Source organism: Staurois parvus, unplaced genomic scaffold, assembly GCF_062004578.1.
Source record: "Staurois parvus isolate SC_StPar_1 unplaced genomic scaffold, SC_StPar_1.0 ptg000387l, whole genome shotgun sequence".
NCBI classification, from domain to species: Eukaryota; Metazoa; Chordata; class Amphibia; order Anura; family Ranidae; genus Staurois; species Staurois parvus.
The window spans coordinates 3,347,076-3,370,484 of NW_028318183.1; the positions used below are offsets into that span (position 1 = coordinate 3,347,076).

Sequence of the window (23,409 nt, forward strand, 5' to 3'; positions counted from 1 at the left end):
CCTACACCCCCTTCACCCTACACCCCCTATCACCCATCCCCCCTACAATGTCAGCTAGCCCCCTCACTATCACCTACTGTAACTCGCCCCTCCTGCAATGTCAGCCAGGCACCCTCCCTACTGTTACCCAACCCCCTTCTAAAATTTTGGCCATTCCCCCTTATACCTTCCCATTCATATTTTTCAGGTTATGTAGTCACTTAAATGTTACAACACATATTGCTTAGCTTAATAAATATTTCTCTGAGCTTCCAACTATGGGATATATTTCTCTGGGAGACCATAATTCACCAAAGCAACTTCATTAAAGCATTTTATTATTTCAACTAATTGTGGCTGAACAAGGTTTTCAAGCCTTTCTGATCAGTATCAGTTCTCCATAGACATAATGGAAATCTGTTGGCCTACATGTTTGATTTTGATTGGATTAAAACCAAAGAATGGAAATAATTGCTATAGCGGAAGGGTGCCAACAAGAAGTAGTATAGAAGTCCTGTTGCCTAAAATCCAAAAGGACAACAGAAATTCTCAAAGTTGCATATGCCCCTACTAGATATATAATAATAATTTTTGGTTCTCTGATATTTTTACTTATTGTACTTATTGTATTTTATTTTCAATCTTCCCACTAGATTCGTTGCATACAGTATATATAAGCAGATTTATACTACCTAGCTTTCTACCTACCTTACAAAGGTCATCTCAGCTGCTTCATTTCTCAAATACACAACACCATGTTTTTTGTGAATTATTTCCAAAATATGTTTCTTTATCCCACAAGAGGCCAGAAGAGTTCTTCATTCTTGTTTTTTCTACTGCAACATGTTGTCGTCATCACAAAGACTCTACCTCCAACATTCTAATATGAATGCTGCTATATTTGTATCTCTTTGTTCTTTGAATACTCTCTTTGGCAGTCAACTTGAGAATAAAATGTAAATAACTATGTTATGTCTTCAAAACTCTTCACACCTAAACTTCCAAGGAACACACACACTCCACATTAATAATTATGCTACCAAAATTAGTGTGTGCTGTAAATTGCCTCCAGCATTGTTCCTATTTCTTCCTGCTGGAGGCTGCTATTTTGCAAAGGCCCAGAGCCCCTAAGCAGTAGTAAATTTGTAGGCTGTCAGCAGATCGGCCTCTAGATCAGCTTTTCTCAACCTTTTCAACACAAAGAAACCCTTGAAATGACTTTTTGGTCATGATACAAATTACTGTATCTACAGCTCATGATACATTTGTGTGATGGTCAGTGTTCCTTACACTTGTGGTCATTGAGAAGAATTACCCCCTTATAGATCGCTAAAAATATCAATGGTGTCAGCAGGAACTTATCTGAGAGGCAGATATTGCTCATTGCTCAAAGAACCCCTAGCCACCTCTGGAAAAACCCTAGGGTTTCATGGAACCCTGGTTGAGAAACCCTGCTCTAGATTTTCGGCTGAGCAACTCATCATGTGCAGAGCAATGTGAGACAGTTCATTACTGAATTTTAAACAGTATAGGCACTTATTAATGTTTTCATAGTTATACCTGAAAAAAGGGGCCAGCTTGAAGTGATCTAACAGGACTTAATTTCCTGATTAAAGTTCCACTTCAACCTCTTGAAGTCCCTACCGTTTATATACAGCATGCGGACAAGTGGTTACAGTATATCTAAAGTCATTTCCTTTCCATTTTTGACAGTAAGAAATTATAAATTGGTAAGTTTTTTCATCTGTGTCTCATTCATGAGATTTCACTTCCTGTTGCTTATGCACAACAGGAAGTAAGAGAAAATCTCTCTAAGGTAAAGTAGATCTCCTCTGTTCAGTTAAAGCGAAACTGCACTCACTTCTGGATTGGAAGTTCCAGTTCTCCTAACCCCCCTGCCATTAATGGTAACTTTTGTTTTTTTTCTAAGAGTGGGCACCTAGTTTTGACAGGTACCCACTCCTACTTCTTATGATCTGAGTGGAAGTTTGATCCAAACTCCCCGCCCAACGCCCGCAACCTCCTGGGACAAGTCACAAGTTCCAGATGGCTGTGGGACCATTCACAAAAAGCAGCGCAACTCACAAATGTGCAATTGGTCCCCAGCTGTGAAGCCACAGGGAGACTCAGCTGGCTTTCCACAGTGAAAACGACAGCACCGGGGACCCGCAGACCATCATAGAACAAGCCCTGGTGAAGACAGCGTATGATCCCTGGACTGGTAAGTATCTTTTTATTTAAAGTCCGTAGCTACAGTATTTGTAACTGCTCACTTTTATTTTTTTTAATTGACTTTTCTCTTTAAGCTTTGAAAATGAAAGATAGAAGCTGATTGGTTGCATGAACAGCTACTGCAGACTCTGGCTGCTTCAGTCTCAATAAATTCCAGTGACTGTACCTATTTTTTTTGCACAACAGCTCATTGGCAAAAGCATTATTGAGAGCCCATTGTAGTTATCACATAATGACCTCAGTCGCATTGCAGCTTCATTTCTTAAATTTTTATCTATCGTTGTTCACTTTAATGTGTCTTGTTGTTTCCTCCCTGTCTGCCACAAAATCCTGCCAACAGTTTGAACTGTGCGACTCAGCAGCTGGAGCGTTATTTATTTCAGTTTTCAGTCTTCATCATAGTTAAGTCTAGTTTTTATTTGTTTGTGCTAATTTTATAGCTTTTACATTGCCTCTGAATTGTGTGTGGCACTTTTATGGGCTGGCAAACATCAGGGCTGAAGCTTTATTGCACTGTGAATGTAATGGAACTCAGGAGTAAATCAATTTGCTATTGTATCTCCAATCATATCATTGTGGTTTGTTTGGAACAGCGTTAGATTTTTAGAGATTGCTAACTGACAGAGAAGCAAATAAGTGGAATAGAGTGTGCAGGATTTTTTTTTTAGATGTCATATTTACTTAACTGCCACTTTTTAGAAGCATTTTCTAAGAAAACACGTTATCACTTCCAATGTTATGGCAAGTTGCCTTTCTGCTTGCTGAAAAACAAACTATATGAATGACATTGTAATATGCCAGAGAGGGCTGCCTTGCTGACATCAATAATGTTCTTTCCTGTAAAAAGAAGTGTTTTCATTTTTCAGCCGTGATCTTTTAGTTACTATCTCCTTCTTCATCTCACTAAGGACAATGCTACCATTATCCCCCTCCTGAGTTTGTTCTCTTCAGTGCCTGAGCAGAACCCACTTTGTCAGTTCAAGGCCTTTGTGGAATTGGAATGTCAATGAAAAAAACAAGGAGCAAAATAATAGAGGAATAGGAGATATATTTATAATACCCAGGTCCATTGTCTGGTGGCTCCAGTTTGTAGAAGTTTGTTGCTACTTCACCATGCTTTGGCCTCTGTCAGGGGATAGAATAAATAATGGAAGCAGTAACTCTCTAATATATAAGCTATAGACTATGCATTCATTACCTGATCTTTATTCACAATTTTACTGACTCAAGTATCTCAATGAAAAATTGTGCAAAGGTTAGAGTGTATGTAAACCCTAAAAATGAACGTCTCTTATTTGCTTCCTTTTGGTCTGGTAAATATTCCATTAAAAGTGTTTTGGTATATTTGTTTGATAAGTGCAACAAGTTATCCGGTCAGAAATTCAGTGCTATCTTGTTTGCCAATCTTACTTCCCATGTCACCTCAATTAGCCTCATTAAGTCACCCAGTTCTTATTCTCGACTACAGAAAAATGATATATGTTGAAATGAATAAGATAAAGGAAGGTTAACGTAGTTTAGCAAAAGACAGTTGGGCTGGGCTGACACCACTCAGTCCACAAAAAGTCTGTGTTTTTAGTCCACAATAGGAGTTGGAAGCTGAGAGTATTTCTGGCAGACCAACAAATATTTTTCTGTGCTTGCAGTCTTTAAATAAATAAAAACCTGGGCAAATCAGCATGTATTGTAGAGATGCACTATATGTTTTGGGGATTTTTTTTGTCCTGACATACACTTTAACTAATGAGAGAATACAAGTCAAGGAAGCATACAAGCCGGTCTCCATTAAAAAACCAAGACATGGACACCATTGGCATTGTTTAATAAAAATAACTTTTTATTGGATTTTAATTGTGAAGTGCAGTGGCTACTCAGGATTTGTATGATGTTGTTGCTATGGGTTAGTGTACCTAAGAATTATGACTTAAATTAAGGTATTGAAAGAGGCAACATGTATTTAGCATGTAGGGAATAAGGAAAATTGAAACAGGATGATATGACTCTTAACACCGTACAGTTATGGCTCATTCACACCTGCCTCAATACTATGTGTTAAAGCGGCATTTATTCAGCATTTTTTAAAGACTCATAACCACCCCTCAATGCCTGCCATGAATATTACAATGGCACCACACAGTGCTGTACACACAAGTGGTAGTGTTGTGATATGTTAAAAATCTAAGCAGCATGTTGTTTTCATGAGCCATTAAGGTTTGTCAGACACCTCCATTGATTTCAATAGTAATCTACAACTACACCTTAAAGCAGAAATCTGGGCAAAAATTATTTTGAACAATGCAGTGGGGCTGTGTCCACGCTGCATGGACTAACTGCTCATTTTTGTCTATGGGTGATAGCAATGAAGATATTCTTACCAAATCCACCAATCCTCGGAGCTCAAGACCAGTCCCTGCTGCTTCTGCCCCCTGCCCACCAATGGTCTTGTGAATGGATTGTTCCTGATGTCATCATGCACATAGACCATCTCCAGGAGTGAGGAAGTCAGGAACAGTCCACCGCTGTCCATGGGCGAGCGCAGTTTTCTGGAGGATCAGAGGACAGGGTAAGTATAGCTCTTCCTTAAACTCCTGGACAAAACAAGCAGTTTTCTCATGCCACTGCATGGGAAAATAAAGAAATTACATGGCGTTTTGCTTTAACAGCACATTTTATCATTTATGCCATGTTAGTGAAGCATTTATAAAGTGTTAACTGGGCAGCGGGAGAGAGGCAGTGGAGATTCCTGTAGCCCAGAATGCACTGGGGAATATAGAGCGCAGCTGCAGCTCTTTCCTGATTGCACAGAGCAGCTGTGTGGTAACACCATTTGCTTCTGTGTGCAGGTAAAAGCATCAAACAGCCAGCAATTCTGATAGTGCCAGGCAGGAGCAAACGCATTGAGCATTATCGCCAGTGGCTTTTCATTTCAGCAAAGCTGAGCTGGACCAAGCCAGGTGTCAAAGAGATCAAAGTAGAAGAATCCATCTTGCAAAAAATTCACAAAAATGCGTGCTATCACACCACAACCTTAACACACCTCAAAGTAGGGTGGTTTATATTAAATTTGTACATTTTTTAAATGTATTTTTTTTTTATTATATTTTTTTCTTTGGCTGAAAAATGTAATATAAACCATGTGCTTGTAATTGATGGAAAATAATTTGTGTTGATAACGTATAATAATTTCTTTTATTATATAGAGATGTTCATCTCTAGCTCCTGATGAAGTGGAATAATTCCAAGAAATGTGTTAAGCTTTGCAGCATTTAAGAGCTTTGCAGAATTTAATTTGAGATGGAATGTAATTGACTATGATTTTAGACCTTAGGTCAATGAATATGTTATGTTTTAATTGAATTTTGTATGAATAAACTGTGTTTTAAAAACACAAAAAAAAAATAGGTTTTTTTTGTGCCTACAAAATCCCATCATGTCATTTTATGTACATCTAAATTTAGGGTCTATAAAAGGGCAAAATAAACTTTACAGAAAAAAAGAGAAAGGCCCTTCTTTGGAGAAACATTAAAGATGGGAAAATAAGGATTATTATGACCTATTCATGTGATTATAGTGATATCAAAAAAAATTTAAGGAAACATTAGCATATTCTGAGAGGATCAATCAATATCCAGATTTGTATCAGATTATTCTTGAATTACATATAGGAGAGCAAACTAATTGAGAGATAAATAAATCAGTGGAGAATATGTACATTGACAAATTTTCTGAGACACAATTTTCAAGTAGGTTAATACATACAGGTAATACTTTTACCACAGCCTAAGCATTTTATTTCCTTTGAACTGCTCATGCTGTCATGTCAATATACTAATGTCATATGTTAATATATATATTTTTTTTTTATATATATAAAAAGGATATAAAGAAGCAGGCTCGATACTCATTCTTGATGTTTGGTTGTCCACTTTGAATGTGTTCTCTTTTGAACTACTCTTTTGTCTTTCATTTGAAATCCTAATTCTAACATCCAAAGCAATCCATATTCAAACACCTCCTTATATCTCCTTTTTAGCCTCCAGGCATTCACTCAATTGGAATCTTTGCACAGCTCACAAAATATGTCTTTCTTTTCTGGGCAGCCACTTTTTATTCAAGCACCCAGGACTTTTCTTTTGCTGCTTGTAGAACTCTATTACATGCCATCAGCAACAGAGTAACTGAATCCATTGCAGTGTCATTAAATGAATTAGGTAGGGAATCCTGTAGATTCTAAGTGATTCAGCTAATCAGTAGGATGTATTGTAGTTTGATTGTATGCAACATGTACTTAAAAACTTGGAGCAGATGGATACTATTCTTCAAAGAGGCACATTCACTTTGCTCAATTAGGCAAAGTGATAGTGTCTACAGATAGCCTCTTTCCAAACCATACTCTCCCACCACCGCCCCGCTAACAGCGTGGACTTCCAGGTATGAGGGCACACATGATCCTCCCTATATGATAGTGTTGGGGCCTGAGCAGTCACTTAACAGACCCAAACACAGTCGTGTGAGGGCGCTATAGCGTCATCATTCGGTCTAAAACTGGCAATACACTGACTGAATAGGAAACCAGCCAAAACTTGAGCAGTGACACCACTGTCAGCACCCTACTGCTTGACATCCTTCGATCCCAAAATCAAAGGAGGCTGGTGGATAATTCTCGGCTGAACAATAATGTAGCCAATCATCAGCAGTCAATGTGTAGTAGCGCCCTATTTTGGCTGTCAGAATACAATAGCTCCAGCAAGAGATTCCTCCATCTCCACTGTTTAGCATGCTGAAAGAAAAAAAATCTATTAATATATGTCCAGCTTTAGCTTCAACACAATGAAAAATGAACAAAGCATATTCATAGTGTGTACCTGACTTGATCCAAAGTACCTAATGTGATTACTCTCTCCTGTCTCATTCCTCTGCTATATGCAGGAGTCATTTTTGTGAGTCTATGCAGACACCACAGAATCCCAGGAGATGGTCCCACAACCGACACCATTCCCCCCACTCCAATCTCCAGCACACAGCAGGTGATTAACAGCCCCAGCTGTGCAGGTTTCCCTACGAGTCTGTTTAGGGGGGGTGTTTTTTTCCCCTCCGCTCAGGTCTCAGATTACACTCTCTGCTCTATGTTGTGCAGTGTGTGACATTGGATGCCCAGCCCCTGACTCTGGAAGCTAGTCCCTTCACGGGTTTATGTAAGGGTTCACAACCACTTTAAGAAATGCTATTAACCGATTCATTGTCAGCATCTTTAACCTCTATTTGCCAAAGTTTCTTTTAAGGTTTAAGAAATGTATCCATTTTGCAGTAAATAATTCTCTGCATTTGTAGTCTGATGAACATAGTAAACACCTTCTCTTTTGGGACAATAGGAGAGGCAGATGTGAATGTATGTGTATGTATGTATATATATATCTATATATATCGTTATTAGGGTTTGGATTTTTTTATGTAATTAGAATTCAGAAGCTTATATTTGTAACATCATTATTGATTAAGCTGGTGAAACCCTCAATTTTTTTTTGTTGGGTTTAAAAATAGCTCTTCTCAAACAAAATAATGCTCTATACCTGTAGGTAAATAAGAGAACCAGAACCATCACTAAGTAGAAGAGTGGGTTTGATAATAAAGTGGCAGTTCCTCCATCCTGGACAGGGCAGAGGAAGTTGGAGGTAATCAGATGACCTATTGCAACCAATATATAACATTAACCATAAGTATATAGATAAACACCATTATTGAAAAAATACAACACATATATATATACAGTGGGGATCGAAAGTTTGGGCACCCCTGCTAAACATTTGTATTAATGTGCATAAAGAAGCCAAGGAAAGATGGAAAAATCTCCAAAAGGCATCAAATTACAGATTAGACATTCTTATAATATGTCAACAAAAGTTAGATTTTATTTCCATCATTTACACTTTCAAAATAACAGAAAACAAAAAAATGGCGTCTGCAAAAGTTTGGGCACCCTGCAGAATTTATAGCATGCACTGCCCCCTTTGCCAAGCTGAGACCTGCCAGTGTCATGGATTGTTCTCAATCATCGTCTTGGAAGACCAGGTGATGTCAATCTCAAAGGTTTTAAATGCCCAGACTCATCTGACCTTGCCCCAACAATCAGCACCATGGGTTCTTCTAAGCAGTTGTCTAGAAAACTGAAACTGAAAATAGTTGACGCTCACAAAGCTGGAGAAGGCTATAAGAAGATAGCAAAGCGTTTTCAGATGTCAATATCCTCTGTTCGGAATGTAATTAAGAAATGGCAGTCATCAGGAACAGTGGAAGTTAAAGCAAGATCTGGAAGACCAAGAAAAATATGAGAGAGAACAGCTCACAGGATTGTGAGAAAAACAATTCAAAACCCACGTTTGACTGCACGATCCCTCCAGAAAGATCTGGCAGACACTGGAGTTGTGGTACACTATTCCACTATAAAGAGATACTTGTACAAATATGGTCTTCATGGAAGAGTTATCAGAAGAAAACCTCTTCTACGTCCTCACCACAAAAATCATCGTTTGAACTTTGCAAATGAACATATAGACAAGCCTGATGCATTTTGGAAACAAGTTCTGTGGACCGATGAGGTTAAAATTGAACTTTTTGGCCGGAATGAGCAAAGGTACGTTTGGAGAAGAAGGGGCACAGAATTTAATGAAAAGAACCTCTGTCCAACTGTTAAGCATGGGGTTGGATCAATCATGCTTTGGGGTTGTGTTGCAGCCAGTGGCACAGGGAACATCTCACGAGTAGAAGGAAAATTGGATTCAATAAAATTTCAGCAAATTTTGGATGGTAACTTGATGTCATCTGTGAAAAAGCTGAAGTTAAAAAGAGGATGGCTTCTACAAATGGATAATGATCCTAAACACACCTCGAAATCCACGGAGGATTACATCAAGAGGCGTAAACTGAAGGTTTTGCCGTGGCCTTCACAATCTCCTGACCTCAACATAATTGAAAATCTATGGATAGACCTTAAAAGAGCAGTGCGTGACAGACAGCCCAGAAATCTCAAAGAACTGGAAGACTTTTGTAAGGAAGAATGGGCAAAGATACCTCAAACAAGAATTGAAAGACTCTTGGCTGGCTACAAAAAGCGTTTACAAGCTGTGATACTTGCCAAAGGGGGCAGTACAAGATATTAACTCTGCAGGGTGCCCAAACTTTTGCAGACGCCATTTTTTTGTTTTCTGTTATTTTGAAAGTGTAAATGATGGAAATAAAATCTAACTTTTGTTGACATATTATAAGAATGTCTAATCTGTAATTTGATGCCTTTTGGAGATTTTTCCATTTTTCCTTGGCTTTTTTATGCACATTAATACAAATTTTTAGCTGGGGTGCCCAAACTTTCGATCCCCACTGTGTATATATATATATATATATATATATATATAATAAAAGGGCAGTGGCTAAATGGTTAGCACTTCCGCCTGGCAGTACAGGAGTTGTTGGTTCGAATCCCAGTCACGGCACCACTTGCCTGGAGTTTGCATATTCTCCCTGTACCTGCTTGGGTTTCTTCCCACACACACTAATTGGACCCTGTCTAAATTGTATGTGTATGTATGAATGTAAATTATGGACCTTAGATTGTACGCCCCTTGAGGGTTAGGGAGTGATGTGAATGTACAATATATATGTAAAGAGCTGTGTAAATTGACAGTGCTATATAAGCACCTGAAATAAATAAATAATAAATAAATGTATAACAGTACATACATCCAATGTGCAAACAAGTATTATCAGAAAAAGGCCCAAAAATAGTCCTGGTGGATTTGTGCACATATACCCAGATATATATAGTTATTAATAAAGAATGTTGCAGGGGCAAGGTGTTGGTCTCGGTGTCAGAGACTTGAACACAAGGTCAGCGGTGATAGAGAGATCCTCCAACCATCGTCCAACCAACCTGAAACGTAGCTTCTCACCAGCAGAAATGGTGTGGCACTGGAACACAAACACACTCTACCCTGCGTCTTAGTCTCCAGTAGCTTCTAATCTGTCATACAACCAGACCTCTAACTATGAAGAGGCCGCCGGATGCCTAAGCTGGCTGTGCCCTATGCTGGCTATTGAACCCTGAGCTAAACTAGCTGTTGAATCCCAGATCAGAAGGGACGGGGTTAACTATAATAACAGAAGCTGCATATAAACTCTATTGTAGTACTAATATACTAGAAGGTTACCAATACAATAGCACTGAACTAGCTATAGTACCTCACATGCACTGTGCATGTGAGATACTATAAACAGGACAGAGATATGCCCATCACAAGGATTCAGATACACACTCAAGAAGCTATGAGCTGCTTCAGTTAAACTATTAGAACATGGGAATACCTAATAGTCTTTTCTTCTGGTCTGGGTGAAATACAGCAGCTCCTGTGGCTCAGTTACATACTATTTCTTTCTTTCTCTAACTATCTCTCCCCAATTCCTTTTTCTGGGGTTTCTGACCCAGCTAGCAGGGACAGGAACTACCTGTCTATAACCAACTAGCTCTTTGGTAAGTAAAAAACAGCTGATTACAAATACAGAGAGTAGAGGGCAGCAGTTCCCAACACTGTCATTGATGCAGAAATACAAGCTCTTTTCTGAAGTAAATCTTTTCCAGTCTTACTGACCTTAACTGTCAGTAACCCTAACGGCAGCTGCATATTCTCACATTATGAGCATTCGGTGACGTAACTAATTTTACAATACAGTTGTGCTTAGGTACTTGCTACTTACTATAGAGGTACCATTATATTCACAAGGCACTTAAAAATGCCACCTGTAAGTTAGTGTAAAACTGCACAACCTTCTCTATTCTATTCTATTTTAGTAACAGTGGTAGAAAAAAAACAGGCATCTGTGGTTTATTGCTGTAGATCATTTGCAGATGATATGGCATCTTTATTATTAAAGTAGAACTATAGGCAAAGCTTTTCTTTTCATTTGAGTAAAAGAAGGTTATAACCCCTTGCAGATTTTTTTTTTCATCATCAGTGTCCCATTGGAAAGATTTACCTTCACTTCTTGTCCCATAGCCAAAACAAGAAGTGAAAGGAATTACCTGCAAATTAAGGGAATTCCTTGCATCCCCCTAGAATCACCAGAATTAGTTGGCAGATTTTTCCTCTATTACTTTTCTGGGGACAGCCCAAAATTTGGGATTTGCTTTTACTTTCACTTTCAAGGGCAATGTGTATGAGACAAATAGGTGAATAAAGACAGCAATAAAAACCTAGTAGGTGTTCTAATCCATCACCAATCTGTCTAAAACTTAAAAAAAAACAGTTTTGCCTTTAGTTATACCTTAAGGTCATAACAGAAGAAAGTATACACTGTTAACTAATAAACTGTATGTCTGGGCACAATATTACTATTAAATGGCACACCACTAAAATACATACCCAGCAAAACAATGCTGCTGCCTTGAGTCCCAAGAGCCTGCGCATGCACTGTGTGTAGGGAAAGGGCTCTTGGAAGGTGTCATTCTGGGGTTCAAGTTGATGGAAACTGAGCTTGCAGCAGCTGCCCCTGCAGGAATTTTACAAGCCTAGTGATCATATCACAGGAAATAATCAAAGCTCTTTCTTGCTACAGGAACAAAGTGAAAGAAAACATATTAATGCTGAGATATGCTATAGAAGGGGAGAGAGGCAGACGTATACCTACTGCTTAGTATGTTTTATCTGTCCAAGTGCCTTGTCTTCTTCTTCTACTTCTTGTTCTTTTACAGTACAAATCAATTGAGGACTAAAAAAGTAAAGTCAAATAAATTTAAGAACACAAAACCATAAAAATTCTGTTTTCAAACCAAATATTATAACATAGTTGGAAAAAAAAATCTCTCCAATTTCTCAACAAAAGAAAATCTTACTATTTTCGGAAACAACTAAATGTATTCAACACTTACTTTATAATTATCTTCCAGACTGGAGTCACCCACTCGATCTTTAACCATGGATGCCCCAAAGGGAGTCTACATCAAAGCGCAGACTGGTGAAATCGAGGCTCTCTCACGGAAGGACATTAAATTCCACAGCAATGATGGCATGGTTGGTGATCTTAATACATAAATTATTTTCCCTAACATAATTATTTATAACATCTCACATACCGAAAAAACACAATGCAATAAAATGTTATAATTTTAACATTCTACAAGAAATATAAGAAAAAAAACTGACCATGATCCACTAAAGCATGGCCAGAACCTGAAGTAGAAATCTGCATGTTTAGATAAATATATAAAAATATAAAAAATGTTGTTTATGAAATTTACCCTTCTACCTGAAGTGCATATAGCTGGTAAAATAAGTATTGAACACATCACCATTTTTCTAGGTAAATATATTTCTAAAGGTGCTATTGACATGAAATTTTCACCACGTGTCGGTAACAACCCATGCAATCCATGCATACAAAGAAACCAAAACAAATAAGTTCTGACCTGGACTTTCACATGCCATGGCCAGCAATGGAGGGGTTTATGGGAGGTTGACTTTACTTTATTACTGGTGTAATAACACTAGTAGTACCTAGAAAAACATAGCATACTGTCAGCTGTAAGTATTAGCTTGGGTTTACGTGGAGGTTTCATCACATTGCTGTTGGAAAACATTCCTTTTGGTATATTTTAACTTACTGCTGTTGCTGCCTTTGAAGTGATGTTCTTTCCTTTCATAAAAGCTATTATGTTTTGAAAAGTTTCTACGTGCGGAGATGTTAACAGACAGTACAACAGGAAAAATAAAAATCTGAGATTGGCAAGGTAGATAGAGGCTTCAGTCCCTGTCACAAATAAACAATTTCCAGTTTAGGTAAACAGCATAAGATGGAATGATTCCCACTTTCCTTAGACAACAGAGATTCGATAGCAGGTGCAAAATATGAGAGCAGAAACCACTGGGAGGAGGAGAACAGGAGCAAGAGAAAATATGCACAATAAGAACAGTGTTCAGAAAGTGGATGTATACTTAAAACAGAGCAGGGACTGTAGAGTGAGTACTAAAGAAGAAGAAATAGGGGTTGAAGAAAAGGAGAATGGGGACTGAGTGCAGGCACAGAAAGAGAGAGAAAATTGGGGCCTGGAAAACAGGTGCAGAATTAGAGGAAAGCAGGGATAGGAGAGCAGGCTCAGAAAGGAAGGAGGTTACCAGAGAACAGACACAAAAAGAGAAGCGTGACACCAAAGACAGGCACAGAAATAGAGGAATGTGCCAGTCAAGCACTATTTCTGGATGGCCTAACCTTTCATTATTATCAATATCTATTGCCGATTTTGACCCAGTATTTTTTAACTTCTTTCAACGGCCTAACTAAGGGGCATTTTTTCCCCACATATACCAATCATGCTCATCCGATGGTCCTTTGTACACCAGGGAAGGACCCACAACATAGCACTAGCTGCACACCCATCTCTCTTCTTGTGATGTTAAAATGTTTGCCAAAATACTTGCAAACCTGACATACAAACTTAACCATTGGCCAGAATCAAAGCTCTTTGCTCTTCGGAAGGACTGATAATGGGCACAGTATGTACCTGACATTAGTTACTCATTTTTATATTTTAATTGACTGAAAAATCCTTTATACATAAATAGGAAAAGGATCTACAAGGATCCTTCACAGAATGGCAAAAATAACACATCATTTTCATTTCACACAAGGCATCCATCTACAACAAATTTAAAAAACTCAATTATAAAATCATGACCAACAAATCATTGATACTAGCTGCAATATATCCAGGCACTGATGCAGGTGGTAGAGATGTAAAGCTCCTCATGGGGACCTTATGTACAGTGGGGAAAATAATTATTTGATCCCCTGTAGATTTTGTAAGTTTGCCCAGTATACAAAGAAATGAAGGGTCTATAATTTTTACCATAGGTGTTTTTAAATGATGGAGACAAAATATCAACCAAAAATCCAAAAAAACACGATACAAATGTTATAAATTGAGTTGCAGCTCAGTGAATAAAATAAGTATTTGATCCCCTACAAACCAACAATATTTCTGGCTCCACAGACTGGCTATGTGCTCATGTGGTCCTCTCAATTTAATAAGGTGCTCTTAATGACAACTCGTTATGTGTATCAAAGACACCTGTCCACAGAATCTCTGTCTTCCATTCAAACCTCACCATCATGGGCAAATGACCAAAGATCTGTCAAAGGATGTCAGGGACAAGATTGTAGACCTGCACAAGGCTGGAATGGGCTACAAGTCCATTAGCAAGAAGCTTGGTGAGAAGGACACAAGCTGTTGGAGCGATTATTCACAAATGAAAGAAAAACAAAATAACCATCAATCGCCCTCAGACTGGAGCTCCTTGCAAGATTTCGCCTCTTGGTGTAAGGATGATCATGAGAAAAGTGAGGGATCAGCCCAGAACTACATGGAAGGAGCTTGTGAATGATCTCAAGGCAGTGGTGACCACAGTCACCAAAAAAAACATTGGTAACACATTACGCTGCCATGGATTGAAATCCTGCAGCTCCCGCAAGGTCCCCCTCCTCAAGAAGGCACATGTACAGGCCAGTCTGAAGTTTGCCAATGAACATCTAAATGTTTGAGAGTAGAATTTGGAGAAAATACTGTGGTCAGATGAGACCAAAATTGAGCTCGTTAGCATTAACTCGAATCACTGTGTTTGGAGGAAGAAAGTTGGACTATGACTCTAAAAACATCATTCCTACAGTCAAGCACGGAGGTGGAAACATTATGTTTTGGGGTTGTTTCTCTGCTAAAGGTAAAGGCCGACTTTGCTGCATTGAGGGGCCAATGGACGGAGCCATGTATTGTAAAATCTTGGATGAGAACCTTCTTTCCTCAGCCAGAACACTGAAGATGGGTCATGGATGGGTCTTCCAGCACGACAAAAACCCAAAACATACTGCCAAGGCATTAAAAGAGTGGTTTAAGAAGCACATTAAGGTCATGCATTGGCTTAGCCAGTCTCAAGACTTTAATCCTATAGAAAATTTATGGAGGGAGCTGAAACTTCGAGTTGCCAAGCGACAGCCAAGAAACCTTAAGGATTTAAAGAAGTTCTGTAAAGAAGAGTGGACCAAAAACCCTCCTGAGATGTGTGCAAACCTGGTAACCATCTACCAGAAACGTCTTACCTCTGTGCTTGCCAACAAGGGTTTCTCCACCAAGTACTAAGTCGTGTTTTGCTTGGGGATCAAATACTTATTTTATTCACTGAACTGCAACTCAATTTATAACATTTGTATCGTGTTTTTTTCTGGATTTTTGGTTGATATTCTGTTTTATCCTTTAATTAAAATACACCTATGATAAAAATTATAGACCCTTCAGGGGATCAAATTATTATTTTCCCCACTGTACATCTTCTGGAACTGGCCTATAATCCAAAACTTCTGGTCCCAGAATCTACCTGTAATCTTCCACCTTACATCTAACCTTGCAAATAATCTGACTGTTGGTTTACTCCACCCCATGCCTCTTCCCAAATCAAGATAAAAAATACTTTATTAATCCATCTCTTTATTGCAGCAAAAACTTGTATCCCATGTAACTGGAAACAATCCAATCCACCCACTATAAGCCAATGGTACTCCAAAGTAAGCATCATGCACATGGAGGATCTGACCTCCTCTGTGATAGACAAAACAGAAATTTTCAAAAAACATGCTTTTACCAGATTCAATATAGGTTTTCCTCCAATTATGCTGCAGCTTTTCCCATTGAAACCTTTATTTCTTAGCATATCTAGAAAATCATTAATATACAGTTGCAAGAAAAAGTATGTGAACCCCTTGGGATTACGTGGAGTTTTGCATGAATTGGGCATAAAATGTGCTCTGAACGTCATCTAAGTCACAACAATAGAAGTCTGCTGAACATAATACTACACAAACATTAGATGTTGCCATGGTTTAATTGCACATAACATGTAAACATTCACTGTGTAGGGAGGAAAAAGTATGTGAACCTTTGGACTTAATAACTGAATGACCCTCCTTTGGCAGCAATAACCTCAACCAAACGTTTCCTGTAGTTGCAGACCAGACCTGCACAACGATCTGGAGTAATTTTGGACCACTCCTCTTCACAAAACTGTTTCAGTGTAGCAATATTCTTGGGATGTCTGGCGTGAATCGCTCTCTTAAGGTCATGCCACAGCATTTCAATCGGGTTGAAGTCAGGACTCTGACTGGGCCACTCCAGAAGGCGTATTCTGTGTTGTTGCAGCCATTGTTTTGTTGAATTACTTGTATGCTTTGGGTCATTGTCCTGTTGCATCACCCATCCTCTGCGGAGCTTCAGTTGGCGGACAGATGGTCGTACGTTTTCCTGCAAAATGTCTTGATAAACTCTGGAATTCATTTTCCCATCAATGACAACAATCCGTCCAGGCCCTGAGGCAGCAAAGCAGCCCCAAACCATGATGCTCCCTCCGCCATGTTTTACAGTGGGGATGAGGTTTTGATGTTGGTGTGCTGTGCCTTTTTTTCTCCACACATAGTGTTGTGTGTTCTTCCCAAACAACTCAATCTTGGTTTCATCTGTCCACAGTATATTTTGCCAGTAGTGCTGTGGAACATCCAGGTGCTCTTTTGCAAACTTCAAACGTGCTGCAATATTCTTTTTGGACAGCAATGGCTTCCTCCATGGTGTCCTCCCATGTACTCCATTCTTGTTTAATGGTTTAATTTTTGTAGATGTGTCAACAAAAATGTTAGCTAAAGACCTACAGAAATCTCTGGCACATGCTGACACTCTGGGATTCTTCTTTACCTCATGCAGCATTCTGTGCTGTGCTCTTGCAGTCATTTTTACAGGACGACCACGCCTAGGGAGAGTAGCAACAGTGCTAAACTTTCTCCATTTGTAGACAGTCTGTCTTACCGTGGACACATGAACATCAAGGCTTTTGGAGATACTTTTGTAACCCTTTCCAGCTTCATGCAAGTCAACAATTCTTGATCGTAGGTCTTCTGAGAGCTCTTTTCTGCGAGGCATGGTTCATATCAGACAGTGCTTCTTGAAACCAGTAAACCCAAAACAGGTGTGTGTTTTTTAAGGGCAGGACAGCTGTCAGCAACACATCCAATATCATCACACTGATTGGAGTCAAGGTTGGCGCACTCCTGGCTCCAATTAGCTCTGGGAGAAGTCATTAAGCTAGGGCCTCACATACTTTTTCCTCCCTGCACTGTGAATGTTTACATGTTATGTGCAATTAAACCATGGCAACATCTAATGTTTGTGTAGTATTATGTTCAGCAGACTGTGTTCTTCTATTGTTGTGACTTAGATGACGTTCAGAGCACATTTTATGCCCAATTCATGCAAAACTCCACGTAATCCCAAGGGGTTCACATACTTTTTCTTGCAACTGTACATACTGCGGATATATATATATATATATATATATATATATATATATATACACACACACTTTTTTTTTTTTTTACTTTTCTCCTCTTCTCTTTTCCCCATTTTCCCCTTCCACATTTTCCTCAGTCCCTTTCCCTGTCCTGGGTTCACTTTCCCCTACAACACCTCTACTAAATGAAAATGTAAATATTCTGCAATTTTACTTCACAGTGCACTTTTTATTATGTATTAATATTTAGGCATATTTTTGATATACATATCGCCCCTTGAGCTGGTTTAGCAACTCGATGTCAATTCCTCTGTTAATGTTTCATACTTGTTTCACTGTACCGTATTATGCAGTCTAACTCCACCTGTCAGTGGAACTGCAAATAAATGTGACCTTTATTGAACTTTGGAAATAAATAATTTAAGAAAAAAGAAAGAGAGGAGTGTAGCACCGGAGGACCGATACAGAAAGAGGAGAATGGGAGGAGGGAAGAGGTGCAGAAGGATAGGAGAGCAGGGACTGCAGAACAGGCACATAAAGAGAGGAGAATGGAATCAGAGATGAGGTGCAGAAGGTTAAGAGTGTGGGAACCGGAGCACTGGCACAGAAAGAAAGGAGAATGGGATCAGAGAACAGGTAGAAAATGATAGGAAAGGGGGGCAGGAGAACAGGCACAGAAAGAGACTGGGAGAGAAGAACAAATCTAGACTTGGGAAAATGTAGACAAGAGTCAGGGACAGTAGGAGAGGAGAGTGGGGACAGAAGAGCAGGAACGGTAGTAGAGGAGAGTGGGGACAGAAGAGCAGGAACGATAGTAGAGGAGAAAAGAGACAACAGAGCAGGTGCAGAAGGAAAAAATGTGGATTAGAGAGTAAGCACAGAAGGAAAGCAGAGTGAGAACCCCAGAAAGGTCTCAGAAAAAGAGTGGAGCCTGAAGACTAGACAAAGAAAGACCAGACAAAGTTGTTACTGAAGAGCAGGCACAGGAGAGAATGGTAGAGCGCAGTGAACAGGTACATAAAGGAATGCTGTAGATACAAATGACAAGGAGGCCAGGGGCAGCAAGGATATAGAAATAAGAGAGTAGAGACTGTACAATGATAGCAAAAGAAAGAATAAGAAAACACTTAAAGGTGCGTGCAGAATAAGTGTGTATAAAAGCAAAGAGTGTGCCCATTGTTGAACTAATCTGTGCCCTGTGGGAGAGGGAAGGGGAGTGCAGTAAATTGGGAGAGGAGCAAAAAAACTATCACCTGAGAGCAGGAGCAAAGGATTATAGTGCGGAAAACTGATGACAGCATGATAGAAGGCACAGATAATGACAGCAGGTCCATGAGAGAGGAGTCTGATGGCAGCAAGAAAGAGGTCATTGATTATGGCAGCAGGCAGTCTTGAGAGAGAAGTCTGTTCACAGTGTAGAAAAAGGCACAAAGAACAACACCTGTTACTCAAGAGAGAAGAGTTCGAAGGCAGACGAAGGAGGAGAAGGTTAGGCATTTGAAAAGAGGGCGACACAGAGAACAGCAACAAAAGAACACTATTGTAGGAAAAGAGGAGTTCCAGGTCCCCAGGTGGTTTGCAGTGAAACTGTGTAAAGAAAACTACAGTGGACCCATAGGTTTTGGGAGCACACAGGGACACAAGAACAAGTGGCCTCTAAGACTTTAGTTGCAGAGGGGAAAATGAGTAAAATCAAGATTTTAACAATAAATATAATAAAAATAAATAATACAGATTATACCACTAATCCTTTTTTGGCTTCAAAAATCCTCATTTTTAGTTGGAAGCCTAAAAGATCTCACACCCCGTCCATTACCTTTTCCGGTATGACAAGGTTTTTTTCATGCTACAAATTTAATTACATAGTCTTATAAATAATGGAAAAAAAAACAAAAGTGTGACCTAAATACAAAGTGAAACCAACCTTTGGCAATCATAATAGCATTATAATGAGGTAATATAACCTAGGTAAGTACTGCTTAGCTTCTTCACAGAGGGAAGCTTTTAATATTGTGAACATACAGACACTCTCATAGCAGCCATATGAGAATAAGCAAAGTGGACATATGCCTTCTGCAGATTTCAGGTAGTTGACTTGTGGCACGTTCACTTATGTTTTAATGCCAGCTCTGTGTCTGTCACCAATAAACTATAGAATCAGCAGTCATAGTAGCCATCTTTGGTTAGGGTGCTTCCTTGAAGATGGCGACCACCATTTATAGACAAGCCTAATTCGTATATAAACTACAAAAAGAAGCCAAGGGTGGTCATCTAATAGGAAAAATCTATTTCCAGCCAATCAGATAAGGAAGGATGATGTCATGTATCCAGATAGACTTATTGTATGCGGAAACTATTCATCTGACTTCTAAAGGTAAAGTGGACTTTAAGGCTCTATGCACACTAGTGTTTTTGTAAGCTAAAAAAATGCTGGAAAAAACACTGGATACAAAACACTGGTAATATCATTTTTAGTTGCAGTTTAATAGCATTTTAGGAGCGTTTAGGAGTGTTAGCATTTTATTAGCGTTGTTACAGTACATGTAGAAAAAAGCTAGAAAAAACCTGTTAGCATTTTAGTAGCATTTAGCAGCGTTTAGGAGCAATTAGCGTTTTTTTCTGCTGGAAAAACGCTCCAAAAAAACTGCAAAAACTATTTTTTTTTCTGCAGCTATATGCTGAAGCTCAAAAATAATAGTAGTCTGTAGCATAAAGTAGTGTGCATGGACACATAGGATAACACTATTTAGCTTCTAAAATAAAAAAAAAATGCTAACAGCTTCTAGGAGCTTAAAAATATGCTAATAACAGTTTCTAGGAGCTTAAAAAAATGCTAGTGTGTATGGAGCCTTAAAGTATCACAGTTTCTAATTAGGGATTGCTGGATAGCTGTGAGCTCTAAAAATATCATAACAGCCTGTATTCAAATGTACAGTTAGATGGGATAGCTCAATAAATGGAATAAGTTGCTTTAACCAGGAGTTAGCAACCTGTAGATTGCAGCCAGGTGACTGGTAGATCTCGGTCTAGACTTGCTGACCTGCCATCCCAGAGCATCAAACAGTGCAATGCAGAGGGACTACTTGAAAGGTTGGAGCTGTAGTAGGGAGGAAGGGTCACATAAGCCGATGCCTCCTCTGTAGTGCTGGCTCCTGTCCCATGCAGAGTGTTACCAACTGCACTCCACCTCTTATCCCGGCTAGAGGTCTCCAGAGTGGTGCCAGCAGCAGGAAAGAAGAGATCTTCAGGTCAGTGTGAAGCAGTACACTGGCCATAATAGTATAGGGCTGCTTTCACACTGATGTGCTGCGGTTTACCCACATCACGGGTGCAGTGCAGTGTACCTGCAGCTTTCCAGCTGATTTGCTGTGCTTAGCCATAGCCTTTAGTATATCCTGTGGGTCTGGTGCACTTTCTGAAGTGCAGCAACGCTCCTGAATGCAGGATTTGTGGTGCACTTTAAGAAGGAGCACCACACCTGCAGGATATAATAGAAATCAATGCCAAAGTGCAGTTAACACAGGAAACTTGCAAATGCACTGTGCCCCAGGTAAATCGCAGCACATCAGTGTGAAATAAGCCTTATTGGGGGCTCAAAACAGTAAGAGTTAATTTACATTTGCAGTTTGGGGGGTAGTAAAACCCCATAGTTAAGACATGTTTTTACCACCCCCACTGCACCCCCTTTAGCTACAGTGGCCAGGGGGGTATATACATGCCGGAGCAGCAGCAGTAGTTATACGCCCTTGTCATGGTTGGTGGTTGTAGAACCTGCCAAGCATGACTCATTCAAGTGAATGATGCCGCTTTGCAAGTGCCCTGCAACCTTGTGCAGTACAGCAAACAAGGGGTTAAAGCAAGTACAGCATTGTGTTACTTTCTTACCACCTGCTTTAACCCGTTAAACCCTGCAGAAGCTTTCAGTTGTGGAATACTTGCAGAGTGGCCCCATTTACTTAAATGGGTTGCGATTGGCAGGCAGTGGCACTCACCAAAAGCAACAGGGGGTTTCATTTCTGCTGCAGTATGTGTACATCATTGGCTGCTGCCACAGCAGCTGAAGAGGGTATGGATTGTAGGTGGTACAACCAAAACTGAACCACAGGATTTTACCACCCCTCAACTTTACGTGTGAATAAGTTCTAAGGGTGCCACTGCCAAATGCAACTAAGGGCTCATTCACACGTGCAGTAGGCACTGCTGCTCCTCTGTACAGTGATCTAAGTGTGTTTGAGAGGTGGTGAGGAGGCGATATGTTGCCTCCTCACCACCTGATTTAAACCCATGATTGCCATGCAGTGCATGCGATTGTGACACGGTAGTACAGCAATTCGAGGTTTAAATCAGGTGTGAGGAGGCTACACTGCGCCCGGTGATCTTTGACTTCTCCCAAACTTGTCATTTATTTTTAGTCACTAATGTGTCTTCTTTTACAACACAGGTTGTGCTAGATGCTGAAAAAATATTTATGCCAAAACTGCCTCAAGGATCAAAGATGAACCCTGGAAGTTCTCAGGACCTCTATGAAGTTTGCGTCTGTCCTGACGGAAAACTCTACCTATCTGTGGCTGGCTCGACATCCACTTGCCAAGATTACAGTCGTGACTGTCAATAAAGGACTTCTCCGAAACACTGGAAATTTGCAGTCCCTTTTCTAGAACGTGGAAATATTCACTTTGTTGGAACAAAACTGATTGAGAATTTAGTTACTAAAACTACAAAATGTGTGGGATGTTTATTTGTATCTGGAAACACACTTTTATGAAAAATAAGGAAATATTTTTTTAGACACTGTAAAACAGCACAAGTTAATTCAGACTTGGAAATAAATCATCTTTCATTGGTCTTGGCTAGTACCAGAAAATTAAGAGCCGTAGCTCCTAGAGCTCAGACACTTAATAAAATGAGTATTTTGTCGCGTCACTGAACTGTTATACATTCATTGAACTGAGTAATTAATTGAAAACCATTCTGAAGTTTTTTTCTCCTAATTCAAATACTTTTTTGCTTGTACCACATTTTATGGTATTAATATGATCTTAATGATCTGTTTCCAATAATTGAAACAAATGAATAGGTGCCAGCAATATACTATGCAACCTACTCTGCAATAACATAATATGCAGTCTGCTGTTTTTATTGTATGGTTTGTTTTTTTTTGTGATATATTTTACTTTTTTAAATTTGAAGTGTTTGGTGTTTGGTGGCAACTGATAAAGGGATGGAAGTTAGTAGATATAACTCCTTGTAGATGTGATAGAATATTTAACTGCTTTCCTGGCGCCCTATAGCAGAAATACTGCTACGGGGCAGCAGTGATGCGTAAAATAATGTGTGTATGTGTATATATATGTATATATGTGTGTGTGTGTGTATATATAATATATATATATATATGTATATATATATATATATATGTGTGTGATTTTGCATTTCTGGCGCCGCCATTGTTGGCCTCACCTGTAAATCACCAGGTCCCAGTAGCAGAATACATTTTGGCCTAAATGTATGACGAAATTTGATTTATTTTTTTTTTTTGGGCCTAAATTTATGACGAAATTTGATTTTTTAAAATTTTTTCTGGACATGTTTAATAGCAACAAGTCACAAAAATTTTTTTCTCAAAATTGGCTGTTTTTTTTTAATAGCGCAAAAAATTAACGCAGAGGCAATCAAATATCACCGAAAGAAAGCCCTATTTGTGGGGAAAAAAAGAACAGAAATTTCATTTGGGTGCAGCGTTTTATGACCGTGCAGTTGTCCGTTACAGTAACACAGCGCTGTAGCGCAAAAAAATGGTCTGGTCAGGAAGGGGGGTAAATTCTCTGGAGGG

The 23,409-nt window shown here is 39.2% G+C and overlaps 1 protein-coding gene across 3 annotated transcripts in view; it reads left to right on the forward strand.

The window, feature by feature from the left end:
• SGCG (sarcoglycan gamma) overlaps nt 1-22,695 on the forward strand; it is a 379,077-nt gene extending 356,382 nt beyond the window's left edge. For all 3 annotated transcript variants that reach the window (XM_089685802.1, XM_089685803.1, XM_089685804.1), the window contains exons 7-8: nt 12,146-12,269; nt 22,018-22,695. In XM_089685802.1, coding sequence (XP_089541928.1) covers nt 12,146-12,269; nt 22,018-22,191 — 298 coding nt within the window. In that variant the 3' untranslated portion in view covers nt 22,192-22,695. The remainder of the gene's footprint in view (nt 1-12,145; nt 12,270-22,017) is intronic.
• The last annotated feature ends 714 nt before the right edge of the window (nt 22,696-23,409 follow it).